The 13303-nt window shown below is 38.1% G+C and overlaps 1 protein-coding gene across 1 annotated transcript in view; it reads left to right on the plus strand.

Annotated features, from left to right (window-relative positions):
• Positions 1-13303, plus strand: part of GRM8 (glutamate metabotropic receptor 8) — a 379997-nt gene that overhangs the window by 232453 nt on the left and 134241 nt on the right. Inside the window, exon 6 of the mRNA XM_068400373.1 lies at positions 4603-4803. Coding sequence (XP_068256474.1) covers positions 4603-4803 — 201 coding nt within the window. The remainder of the gene's footprint in view (positions 1-4602; positions 4804-13303) is intronic.

Below are 13303 nucleotides of genomic sequence, written 5' to 3' on the forward strand. Positions count from 1 at the left end.
TCCTGCAACAGTCCAGCTTCACCCTTGCTCAGGAAAGGCAAGAATAGCTGTAGCAACTCTTTGACATGTACAGGCTCTTATAGGATCGTTCTTGTGCTCACTCTAGGGTTCCCAAAAGAGATTTCAAATGGAAGGAGCCAGAAATAGTTGGAACTTTTCCTGGGCTAGTGTAACATCTCTCCTTGCTCTTCTCTAGCTCAAGAGGATAACATTAGTACATGTATCTATGTATTTTCTCCATTGACTGGGGAAAGTCTTGACATCTTGCTGAAATTCCCCACAAGCTTGCACTTCTTAACAGCTGGATAGGAAGACCTGCTGGAAAGCACCATGGCACATTTCCCTGGGTTTCCTTTGTTTGGAGGTCATAATAGGGAGGGATGGTGTGAGCCCAGTTCTTGTCTCAGTTCTTGACACACTCTCAGACCATGATGGTATCAAGTGCCCAGGTTCAAGAGTTAGGAACATCTTCTCATTCTTTTGGATAAAGACAAAGGCTAAGCAATTTTTCCAGAGGAAAAACTGTAGGATGAGAAATTGAAATTATTGTTAAGAAAGCATTAAAACATTTCTATTATGAGATACAAATTGTTATATTCTTTCAAGTTACCAGTGTGTGTAGAAGCATGTGTTGTAGAGCTCAGAGTCAAGCTATAAATGAAACTGCTATTACTTGATATACAAGTCTGAAGAAAAAATATAATAATGTCTTCCAAACATGTAATATTATTTCTGTAGTAGCTGACCATATTTATAGCTTAGACAATATACATGATTTTACTGGTATGCATTAAAATTTATTTAGGGCAGTGTAATGTAATTTAAGTTGATGAGCTCTTTTCATCATTATAAATTATTGGTTTAGATTTTTGAGAATTCTAGAAAAAGAAAATGAAGAGAAACCTCAAAAAGAAAGAGCACATAATCCAATTTATTTATTTTTTAGTTATGCAAAGCACAGAGACTCTTCTTGTCTATTGCCTCCTTGGTTTGACAGGTTTAAAACTGATAATTCTGTCATATTCATTACCCCTTTGTATGTAAGGAAACACATTCAGTTCTAATAAATTCTTTTTTTTCCCTCTATAATTTATATGATAAAGTAGTTATGATTATATATCTGTGAAGAGTGAAATTAAAATGCTATGCTGTAGAATAAATTTATGCAAATCCTATGTTTGTTTAAACTACAGTGTAACAGGGGAGTGTAATACTGAGGATTTTTTTCCCTCTAGAAATCTGTACTACTTAGAACAATGTACTTGCATAAGTGTTCGCAACTTTTAGCATTTTATGACTTAGCATTTATTATAAAAAAATTATTCCCTTCTGTCTTTCACCAACTCTCCGCGCTTCAACATACACATCCATCCATATGATGTGTGAGGGGAATTACATTTGGTTTAGCAATTAAAACGGATATATGTCCTTCAAACTCCTCCAGTCCTGACTATCCTGTTTAGCAATGAGGAAGCTCTCAGGAGCACATACAGGTGCCTGCTGTGTGCCTGCAGTAGTTCTGTAAACCCTGTCCTTCACTTGTTGTCCAGCAGTCCTTAACTAGACAGCAACAATTAAAGAAGGGATCCCGAGCTCTACCCATCACTTACTGTTAAAAGGTAGTTTCCAAGTGAAATAAGTTAATAAAGTTGCAATCTAATGAAGCCATAACTCTTCCATCCTTCATATCTTCTTTTATGTCTGGGAAATGCATTGCAGGTAATTGTGTAATTTTCAGCATGTGCAAGGATATGTTTTCCTGTTTGTTTATTTACAGTAGAGTTGCACTATTTACTAATTTGCTAATCATTAGATAGCTTGTCTTGAAAAGTGTCTATGAAGTTACTTGTAACATATCACAAAAATGAGTTATATGCTTTCCTCTACAAATGGTTAGTACCTTTTGAAGATGTAGTGATTTTATTTTTTTTTAACTAACCCCTGAGGAGAAATAAAAGCACATCATGATGTTTCAAGGCTATCTATCACTCCCAGTCCTCAGGAATGTTTAAAGCACAAAACACTACTGATGATTGTCAAATTACAAATTTGTTCATGTGTTGTCATTGTAATGTGAGATGGTGGCACTGAAGTGCAGCAGGCAAACAGAAGAAAGGCTTCTGAGTAGACTCCCTGGCTTTTCTTTTCATGTCATATGGGCTTGCATACTTTGTCAAAAGAAAGATTTTGTATACGGTATATTTTCAGGCATAAAAAATTCACTTTTAAAAATTTGGATACAACAAAATTGATATCTTGAAGTGATAAAAGCCTGTATTTAGACATAAAAAAGAAACATTAAAAATAAGATGTAGAATGTTAAAATAAAAAAAATGGTGCATAAACTTTTGGTTCATTTCTGAATAGTCGTAAATAATGTGAATGGATTATTTTCAAACTGAATGAGTTGATAATCTGGTAGATAACCTAGGTATTTAATCTTGTGTTCACTGAGTCAGTGGGAACTTGACTGTAGTTTTCAGCAGGGCAGATTTCATGTTGATATCTGCAGAGACCTCTTTCCCCTTGTAAATGAAGATTTTGAGCCTTTGAAATCAGTGGTTGAATTTCTATATAGGACATGGGATTTCATGGTGGTTGTCTACTTAAAATATAATTTTCCTGAAATTTATTTTTTAACTTTTCTACTTAGTACTATCACCTATGAATGCAAAAGGTTCTTTGGATTTGGACATAAATGATTAACATGGGCAATTCCCACAGAATCAAAATTTCGTAATGTATTGATTTGCTCTGTATTCCCTCTGGAGGAAAAACATCCTAGTTTTTTTTTTTAGCAGACAGTACATGGTTCTCAATGTGAAGCATAATTCACTGGTAAATACAGGAAAAAAGTCTCAGAATAAGCACTTTTCAATATGGAGACAGATGGCCACATCACTTCGCAAGTATTCACCTTTTTTTTTCCCTGACATGTCTAAATAATGTTTATCAAACAAAAGACAGGGATAAAACTCATGGTAGCCTTAAATTTATCTAAAACAGAATGGCAGGCTGCTGTAGAAGTGTCCTATAAATAACAATAAACAGCTCTTGAACGAAAGTCAATAAGGTGGAAAGAGAGTTTTTCTACTGGATTGTAGAAATACATATATCTATATTTCTTTCTCTTGTAATGAACTGTTCTGTCCTCTTTCCCAGCCCAGAACTCAACATACTGTTTATAAACCTGGCACAGTGTACAATGATTAGATGCAAAACCAGATGGCCATATTTTCACAGAATCACAGAATCACAGAATGTTAGGGATTGGAAGGGACCTCGAAAGATCATCTAGTCCAATCCCCCTGCCAGAGCAGGATTGCCTAGACCATATCACACAGGAACGCGTCCAGGCGGGTTTTGAATGTCTCCAGAGAAGGAGACTCCACAACCTCTCTGGGCAGCCTGTTCCAGTGTTCGGTCACCCTCACCGTAAAGAAGTTTTTCCTCATATTTATGTGGAACCTCCTGCGTTCCAGCTTGCACCCATTGCCCCTTGTCCTGTCAAGGGATGTCACTGAGAAGAGCCTGGCTCCATCCTCATGACACTTGCCCTTTCCATATTTATAAACATTAATGAGGTCACCCCTCAGTCTCCTCTTCTCTAAGCTAAAGAGACCCAGCTCCCTCAGCCTCTCCTCATAAGGGAGTTGTTCCACTCCCTTAATCATCTTCGTGGCTCTGCGCTGGACTCTCTCTAGCAGTTCCCTGTCCTTCTTGAACTGAGGGGCCCAGAACTGGACACAATATTGCAGATGCGGCCTCACCAGGGCGGAGTAGAGGGGGAGGAGAACCTCTCTTGACCTGCTAACCACACCCCTTCTAATACAGCCCAGGATGCCATTGGCCTTCTTGGCCACAAGGGCACACTGCTGGCTCATGGTCATCCTGTTGTCCACTAGGACCCCCAGGTCCCTTTCCCCTACGCTGGTCTCCAACAGGTCTGCCCCCAACTTGTACTGGTACATGGGGTTGTTCTTGCCCAGATGCAGGACTCTACACTTGCCCTTGTTATATTTCATTAAATTTCTCCCCGCCCAACTCTCCAGCCTGTCCAGGTCTCTCTGAATGGCTGCGCAGCCTTCCAGCGCGTCAGCCACTCCTCCCAGTTTTGTGTCACCAGCGAACTTGCTGACAGTGCACTCTATTCCCTCATCCAAGTCATTAATGAATATATTGAATAGTACTGGTCCCAGTACCGACCCTTGAGGGACTCCGCTAGACACAGGCCTCCAACTGGACTCAGTCCCATTGACCACCACTCTCTGGCTTCTTTCCTTCAGCCAGTTCACAATCCACCTCACTAGCCGATCATCCAGACCACACTTCCTCAGTTTAGCTGCGAGGATGCTGTGGGAGACAGTGTCAAACGCCTTACTGAAATCGAGATAGACCACATCCACAGCTTTACCATCATCTATCCACCGGGTTACGTCCCTTGTCTTGTTTATTTAGGTGGTGGATAGATGAGTCCAGACTTTACCTATCAACCTGACCATAATTGCTTATGTTCTACTGTGAATTTTTGCACACACTCATGCACATACACACACACACGCACAAAGAGAAGTAAACTGACTCTTTCTCTTTCTTCCTTAGGCTTAGAAAGAATTGCAAGAGATTCAGCCTATGAGCAAGAAGGAAAAGTTCAGTTTGTAATTGATGCCGTATATTCCATGGCCTATGCACTACACAACATGCATAAAGATCTCTGTCCTGGATATATTGGCCTATGTCCAAGGATGAGCACAATTGATGGTAAAGAACTACTTAGCTATATCCGGGCAGTAAACTTCAACGGTAAGTTACATGTACTCTTTTTTTCCCTCTGTTTTTCTTCTTTAAATGTTTCAGAAATGACAAGATGTGTTTTCTTCTTTGTATTAAGGCACAGTAGAAAACAGGATTAGAAGCAGTTCTCATTTAATCAGAACTGTGAGTTTTTCCACCTGCTTTGAAACCCCAAGTGTATTTTTCGTCTTAACATTAAGCTGCTCCCAAAAGAGGCAGATGTTAAAAATAAGAATCTGTTGATCAAAATATTCCAGTGAAAAGCTGCTATTATAGAAACAAATTGAGGACTCATGCAGTCCTATTGACAGATTAAAATCCTTTGGCAGAGGTTACTTATGTGTTTGCAAGAGAATGAATTGAAAAAAACACCCTTTTGAAAATTGCCTTCTTCTGAAATTAGTTAACAATTTCCTTACAAAAGTGAATAGTGAGGAGTTTGCTTTCAACTTGCATATTTAAGTGTCAATTAAAACACTCACTAGCAGTTCCAGCTTCTTTTCCGTTTCATTGTTTTTGACCCAGTGATTCAGTGAGCTTTAACACAACTACAATATATATTTTTAAACAACACTGCATAATATTCCCAGGCAGCTGGGATATGCCTGCTCGGGATATGTAGTTACAGATGCTTATGCTGTTAACAGTAGAGGCCAATAAAGAACAGGTTTAACTTATGAATGTAGAGTTGAAAAGGGTAGAACATACTTGATGGTGAAATAAAGTTACTGAAAACCTACACTGTTTCATTAAAGTCATAATTATTGTAGACTATATTTACCATTATTTCCAAAGAAATGGGACAATGTTTGTTGTTGTGTTTTGGTTGGGTTTTTTCCCTACTTGGTGGTAATTCATGTACTAGACATGCCTTCTAACTATGCACAGAGAAGCACTGTCTATCACAATTTGTTCCAATGACCTCAGCTGCCAGCCTTTTTGAAAAAAGCACAAGGTCATTTTGAATTTAGCTTCTGAGTGGAAGTTTTTTTTGCTTTAGGTAATATACCAGACTATTTGGTTGATACGAATGTTGGCTGTAGTTCACAGTTTTTTCCTCTTCTGAAACTTTTTTTGTCCTATGCAATTTTCATGAAAAGGGAATCCCTGTCTCCAGGAATATGAGGATAGAAGGAGTTTAAATGATTCTTTAGTGTTTTTAAACAAAACCTGGAGCAAAATATGTTGCTGGCAAATGGGAAATGTTGTTATGATGACAAAAGTATGCAGCACATTGTAAGGTTTGCAGTGACAATTATCTACATTTCTAGTAGATATTCTTCTGGGTCTGTGTTGCTAAAGCACAAGGAAAGTGATCTGTTTTCATTTAGCAAGCATGAAAGTTTAGCATAAAAAGATAAGCTGTACATTTTATATGAAACCTTTCTCTCCCTAGATTGTTGTATTTCATCAATACTTGTCATGATTTCTCTGGCTAAGTATTGCAACAAGGAGAGATGAAAGAGTGGAATAAAGCATTCTGGACACTAATGAAAAAGTATATGTTTTTGAACTAGTAATTTACTGAAAGAGAGGAAAAAAAGAAAAAAAGAAAAGAAACATTTCCATGAGGTTAACTTTCTGTCACATGGGATATGTTAACTGTTCCCTGTACTGGGCTAGTCCACATTATGTACTGGTGTACCAATTTTTTGGATGTGTTATGTGCCCAAATACTTTGGTTTTTTTTGGTCATGCATTGGGAGGCATAAGCAGAGGACAGTCTTTAACCCTTTGCCTTTTCCTATTGATCCCAAATTCCTGTTCCTCAAGACAGCACTGCTGCTGTGTCTGACTTGGTTTACAGAGGAGAATATTTACATAGATTGCTAGACCTCCTGTGCTGGGAGTTGACAGTAGTGCTGAGTGTCAATTTTGACATGCATCCTAGGTTCAATCATTAATTGAATTAATATCTTTATTGATGATCTGGATGAGGGTATCAAGTGCGCCCTCAGTAAATTCACGGACGACACTAAATTGGGTGGGAGTGTTGATCTCCCTGAGGGTAGGAAGGCTCTGCAGAGGGATCTGGACAGGTTAGATAGATAGGCAGAGACCAATGGCATGAAGTTCAACAAGGCCAAGTGCCGGGTCCTACACTTTGGCCACAACAACCCCATGCAGCGCTACAGGCTGGGGGAAGAGTGGTTGGAAAGTGGCCCGGTGGAAAAGGACCTGGGGGTATTGGTGGACAGCCAGCTGAACATGAGCCAGCAGTGTGCCCACATGGCCGAGGAGGCCAACAACATCCTGGCGTGTATCAGGAATAGTGTGGCCACCAGGACTAGGGAAGTAATTGTCTCCCTGTACTCAGCACTGGTGAGGCCGCACCTCGAGTACTGTGTCCAGTTCTGGGCCCCTCACTTCGAGAAAGACATTGAGGTGCTGGAACGAGTCCGGAGGAGGGCAACAAAGCTGGTGAACAGTCTAGAGGGTATGTCCTATGAGGAGCGTCTGGGGGAACTGGGATTGTTTAGCCTGGAGAAAAGGAGGCTGAGAGGAGACCTTATCTCTCTCTACAACTACCTGAAAGGAGGTTGTAGTGAGGTGGCGGTTGACCTCTTCTCCCAGGCAACTAGCAACAGGAGTAGATGGCATAGCCTCAAGCTGCACCAGGGGAGGTTCAGGTTAGACATTAGGAAAAATTTCTTCACAGAAAGGGTTATTAGGCATTGGAATGGGCTACCCAGGGAGGTGGTGGAGTCACCATCCCTGGAGGTGTTTAAGAGAAGCCTAGGTGTAGCACTTAGTGCCATGGTCTGGTTGTCACAGTGGTGTTAGGTCAAAGGTTGGACTCGATGATCCCAGAGGTCTCTTCCAACCTAGTTGATTCTGTAATTAATAACGTAGTATATTAGAAGTGAACTGATACATGAAAGGGAAACCTTGGCTTTCACAGCCATTCAGGGTAGCATTTTTCTATCCTAATAATCGCAGGATAACAGCATTGCTGAATTTGGCAGGGACCTCTGGACATCACCTACTCCAACATCCTGCTCAGGTCAGGATCAGACAACTCAGGTTGCCCAGGACCATGTCCAGCCAGGTTTTTAATATAAAAAAGGATGGAAAATCCTCCAAAATTCTCTCTGAGCAATCAGTTCCAGTATTTTATCATCTTCACAGCAAAAATGTTTTTTCTTATGCTTAAAAATCTTTTTCTGTGTTTTAGAATTAAGCCTCTCCTCTTCAAGATGATAATAATTTCTAATATCAAGAAGTAATCAAGAAGCATTTTTGAGACAGGCAGTTATTCTTTTTATTCAATATCAGTTTCCCCATGTGATTCTACCCTTATGCATATTAAACCAACTTTTCATCTCTCTTAATTCAGTATATTGCTCTTAACCAAGGTAGTAATGAGTAGGTGAAAGTCCAATTAATATGCTGTCACATTGAACTTAATGGGTTTCACTTCACAAAGTATGACCAGTATTATGAAGGACACCTGTCTGCCTTATGGGGGGTATTTGGAAGAGGAAGAAATCGTACGTATTTCTGTTTATTGGAGTAACTGTTTTGCTTTTGAATGCAAGTAATCACTTTGAACTGTGTTTGTATTTGTTTACTCTGCTTATTTTTATTTACAAATGATGAAGAAGATTTGTTCCCCTGAAGGATTCATCTGTGTAATATTCCATGACACCTTCATGACTGAAGGCTGATCATAATCACCAGTGCACAGTGTACTGATGTAATTGATACGACATTGGTTTCTGCTTAGATATTCTTCTACCAGTTGTATGCTAAATGCAGAAAATCTCACAGTTCAGCACGATTTTGAAGGGGATAGAACTTCTTCATTTGTAATAGAAATAAAGAAATTAATTTATTTGTATATGAGATTTGAATTACTGCTGATTGTAGACTCCTGTCTTACTATTGCCTGTGTTTTTCTTAGGACAGCTTGCAAAGTGTGGACACTTTGCAAGTAAAGTAAAACAAAAGTAAAACAATTACTTTTTACTTTGTAAAACAATTTTACAAAAGTAAAACAATTACTTTTCATTTATAATGGGCAGTTTAATAACTAGTTTAATTTCATAGGAAAAGAAACCTCTAACATGTAACTGGTACAGCCTATTGATGTGTACATCAAAAAAGTTTTTAAACAACAGGGAAAAGGAAAGCCAGTGTACTGAGAAGTAGCATATTTAGTTCCCTGTGTTCTTGGTGCTGACTGCTGGTAGACCATAACCAGCCCTTTCTGACTATTTGATCAAAGAACACTTAGAGCTTTCAGAAGTTTCATGCTCCTACATATCTTTGTTTTTCCCAGTCAAAAAGTAAATGTTGTCACTTTATGGTCTTCTTATTTTAATAAAGGTACCACATTTGAAAGATTTTGCCTACCAGTTTTTATATCCAAACAAAATGAGATTTTTATGTGAAACTAGTGTTTCATATTTAAAGTTATGTAGAGCAAACAGTTTTTCTATTAATTACGTTTATAAATGGTGATATGTGCTATAGTGTAATTGTGGCATCACATTGCTCTAGTGTTCTCACTCTATTTAACTTCATTATTCTGTCTTTACCCTGGCATGTGCTGACTGTTTTATGAGAAGTGCTCTACTGAATTCCACATAAGTGCTCATCATTTAACAGAAACAGGACTCAAACATGCCTTTATGGATGGCGGTGTTTCAAAGCTGGTTTCATTTTGATTTGGCTTTTAAGAAGAAGCTTTATCTTTGTACTTCCTTCTGTACAAAGCAAAAGAGGGATGGCAACATGGATACAGTGCGATTTCTTGGGTGGGAATAAAACACAAAGTGATAAGACTGATCAGTACCCCTCTCCCCAGTTGTCCCACTACAAAAATGAATATCAAAATTTATAGTTAAATTCCAAAGATAAAAATCATTGCTCATATTGTACGTAAAACATTTCATATAGAAGAAAGTTCATTCTTTGTGGCTAGATTTATGGCTAGTTTAGGTTAACTGTTTTTTTTGCCTACCTTTAGTCATGTATTTGTATTTATGTTTACATTAACACACTGTAGTAGTTCCAGGGATAAGTATCTAGGAAATATCACACACTATAATGCAATATATTTCCAGATATTACAATATGAGTTTTTCACTTAATCTTAAATGTAAGGGCAGAACTTGACCTAGACTCATACATGGGAACAGACATCTTATTTGCTTTGACAGGTTACTTATCCTGTGGGTGAACAGGGATAATTGCTACTTTGCGATCTTTTTAGGTGAGCAGGGATAGGTGAGAAGGGAGCACAGAACAGGTGGAAGCATTGACTCCCTTCTGCTGTCAATGCTTAGATAAATGTTGTCTACTTCTGCAGGAGGCCACTGCAACATCACTTCCCCCTCTTGATGAAGAGGAGACTCAGGAAATAAATTCTGAGTCTGGCTGTGCAACCTTTTCTTTGATCTTCTCTGGGACAAAATAAAGCAACTATGTTGCTTGCTGGGATTTTGGGACAAATCTACAGTAACACTGGAGCAGGTTGCCTGGAAAGGTTGTGGAGTCCCCATCCTTGGAGATATTCAAAACCCAGCTGGACACAGGCAACCTGCTCTAGCTGAGCCTGCTCTAAGCAGAGGAGTTGGACTAGGTGGTCTCCAGAGATTCCTTCCCACCTCAGCCGTGCTCTATAACCCTAGCTGAACTTGAAAGGAAGAAAAGTATATCACTTACCCTTGCCTTACAATATTAAATGGACATATGCTACCTTTATTCTTCTGTAACTAATTTCATCGTTTGAGTGGACTAGTAAGCCTTGCTGTTATTTGTTTTTTAGATGTGTTAATTAAATGCCTTTAAGGACAGATTAATTTTGGCTACACACACACAGATACACACGCATGCAACATCAGCCCCATTTAAAAAACAAACATGCAAAATTTCACCCTGAAAGGGCAGAATGATACCAGAGAATGAGAACATAAGAACAGAAACTAGCAGCCAAACTGAAAATAAGATGTTGACACTTTTAAACTAAAAATTAATGATCACTCTACATTATTGTAATATTTTTTTCTGAAAAAGAAGTATCTATAGAGAACAGTCTTAGAAAAATGGAGTTTCTCAGGGAGAATTTTAAATCGTCCAGAGTATCATTATTGTGGAATCAGCTGTTTACAAAATTCATCTTCTCCTGATATCTTTTGAAGTTTCTAAGACATCAGTCTGTGCAAAACTCTCCTGGCTTAATATCCAGCTCAAATTGTTTTAAATGTTTTCTTGAAGAAAGCTGACACATCTCTGTTCTTCCACTGAGTACAAAATTTGCATTCTCAAATCATTATTTATCATTAAAGCAGAAGCTTTAAAATGGTACCCTTTGAGACTGATAGGTTTTGACATTTTTTAAGGCATTAAGCACAATAAAACTAAATGTCCCACTTAAGATGTACTGGAGCTATACTCCTAACTCAGATTTTTAAAAATCCAACTCTCAAGTCTACAACTATCAATAGAGAAAAAATCCTTTTTGAAATACTTGAAGTTGGGCACATCTGTGATTTTTAAAGTTATGAGTTCTTATTGTCAGTACATAATTTAGGGGTTTATACTGTCAGAAACACTTAGCATCATACAATGCCACTGGTACCATAGTTGGATAGGGTTAAAAACTAAGTACAATGGGGGATAATAGCAGATAGGTAGATCAGATAGGGGCAAACAAGATTAAAAATGAGTTGGGAGCGGCTGAGCTCTGCTGACCTTGCAAGGTTTCACTGTGGTAGCAGCTCTATAGTCATGCTCTTGCTTATGTACAGATCTTAAGTACTGATTAATTGAGCAATATAAATGCTCCGCATACAAATTTAATGATTTAGAATGTGACTGAGGTAAATTCTCTTTTTTGAGGAACAAGGTCTAATTCATAAGATATTTTAATAATTAATATGTAAAAGAAGGTGATAAAGGATTTACCGTCATCACCCAATGAAAACTGATTTGCATCTCCTGATAGGTGAGGGTATTCAGATATATTAGATTACAATTTTCTAATATGAACAAGTGAAAAACTCAAGCTATAATGAGAAGCAGCACAAACTAACCCTTGCCATTCCTAGTGAAAAGATATCTGAGTACAAAGAAACTGGATACATATTGCATGTATTTACTTTTTAGTCAGTGTACAAAACATCACAGCTGCAGTTCTGCGGCATTTTTAAGCCCTTCAGACATCCTTATTATCTTTATTAACAGGAAGAAGGTATGCCACATGTTTTGAGGAGAAGAATACCTTGACAAGCTTCCTAACTTAAATGTTTACATTTAAAATCTCCTCTTAAATCTATCAAATGAAGTAAGAATATTTGTACAAATTGTTAATTTTTCCATATGTCATTTTATGACCTATTTGGTAAGACAAGAGTTCTGCAAGCCAGCAGGACAGTCATGACGAGAAATGAATTGCCATTTAGTACCTCTGTAACAGAATAATATGACCCTTTTTCATTTTCCTGCAACAACTTTTACTTACAAAATGAAATAGACACATCAGGGAGAAAAAAAGCAACAAGGATTTTATTAAGGATATTTGGTAGTATAAATAAGCCACATTTATAGTTCATTAATGTAAAAAGTGACCTAACTGGTGTTAAATAAGTGACAAACTCAAAAAATAGAGCAATTCTTCAGGGAGGTCACTGTCAGTGAAATTATCTTGACAAATCTTACATTCTCATATAAGGAGGAAAATAACCATTTCTCTGTGTTAAAGGGTATGACAGTGAAATCAGGTAGACTTAATACTGTAGGGCAGGAATTACAGTGAGGAGAAAATGAATTTATAATTAACACACATTACTGACATCATCAGACAGCACTGTTTAGTTTTTCTGCTCTAGGGAAATGTAGTCAGCAGTAATCAACCAAGTTCAGATCTATAATCAAAGCAGTACTGGATTCAAGAGCAAGTTAGACATGTTAGAACTTGTTACCAGATGTGATCTTAAGAAAAAACAGGGAGAATCGGAGTGAGCTAAACAAGACATCCAAGAGGAAAGTGATGGGTTTCAGTTCATCCCTCAGAGCCAGACAGGTTTCCCTCAGTTTCAGCAGCTGGTGAAGTCTACAGTAAGTGTCTTGTTCTTCATACAGCTGGGGGGAAAGGCTGATACCTCTGAAGGCTACCAGAGAGTGAGCCTGGCTATTAGCATTTAGGTACCATAGCAACTCATCTGCTTCTGTATGTTTTTCTGCAAGCAGCTATGAGTCAGAGAGATTTTCTCAAAGGCTGGTTAAAGCATTTCTAATAGTATGAAATATTAAATATGTAGAAGTTAGTTTATCTTAGAAGCTTCTCTAATTTATTCCCTCAGAGGAAGCATTTGCTGTTTTTCTTGAGGATTAAGGTATCCAATCATTTTGGCCACACAGCAGGTTATGTTTTGTGCTGAACAGATTGGACTCAAAATGTTGCTCCCCATAGTCTTAGGCAAATCTCTCCCTTGTAAGCCTGAAATAAAATGGATTTGATGCACAAATTCCTGAGACGTTCGATTTTAAAGAGAGAGACTTT

The sequence above is a fragment of the Nyctibius grandis genome, chromosome 5 (assembly GCF_013368605.1).
Source record: "Nyctibius grandis isolate bNycGra1 chromosome 5, bNycGra1.pri, whole genome shotgun sequence".
Classification (NCBI taxonomy): domain Eukaryota; kingdom Metazoa; phylum Chordata; class Aves; order Nyctibiiformes; family Nyctibiidae; genus Nyctibius; species Nyctibius grandis.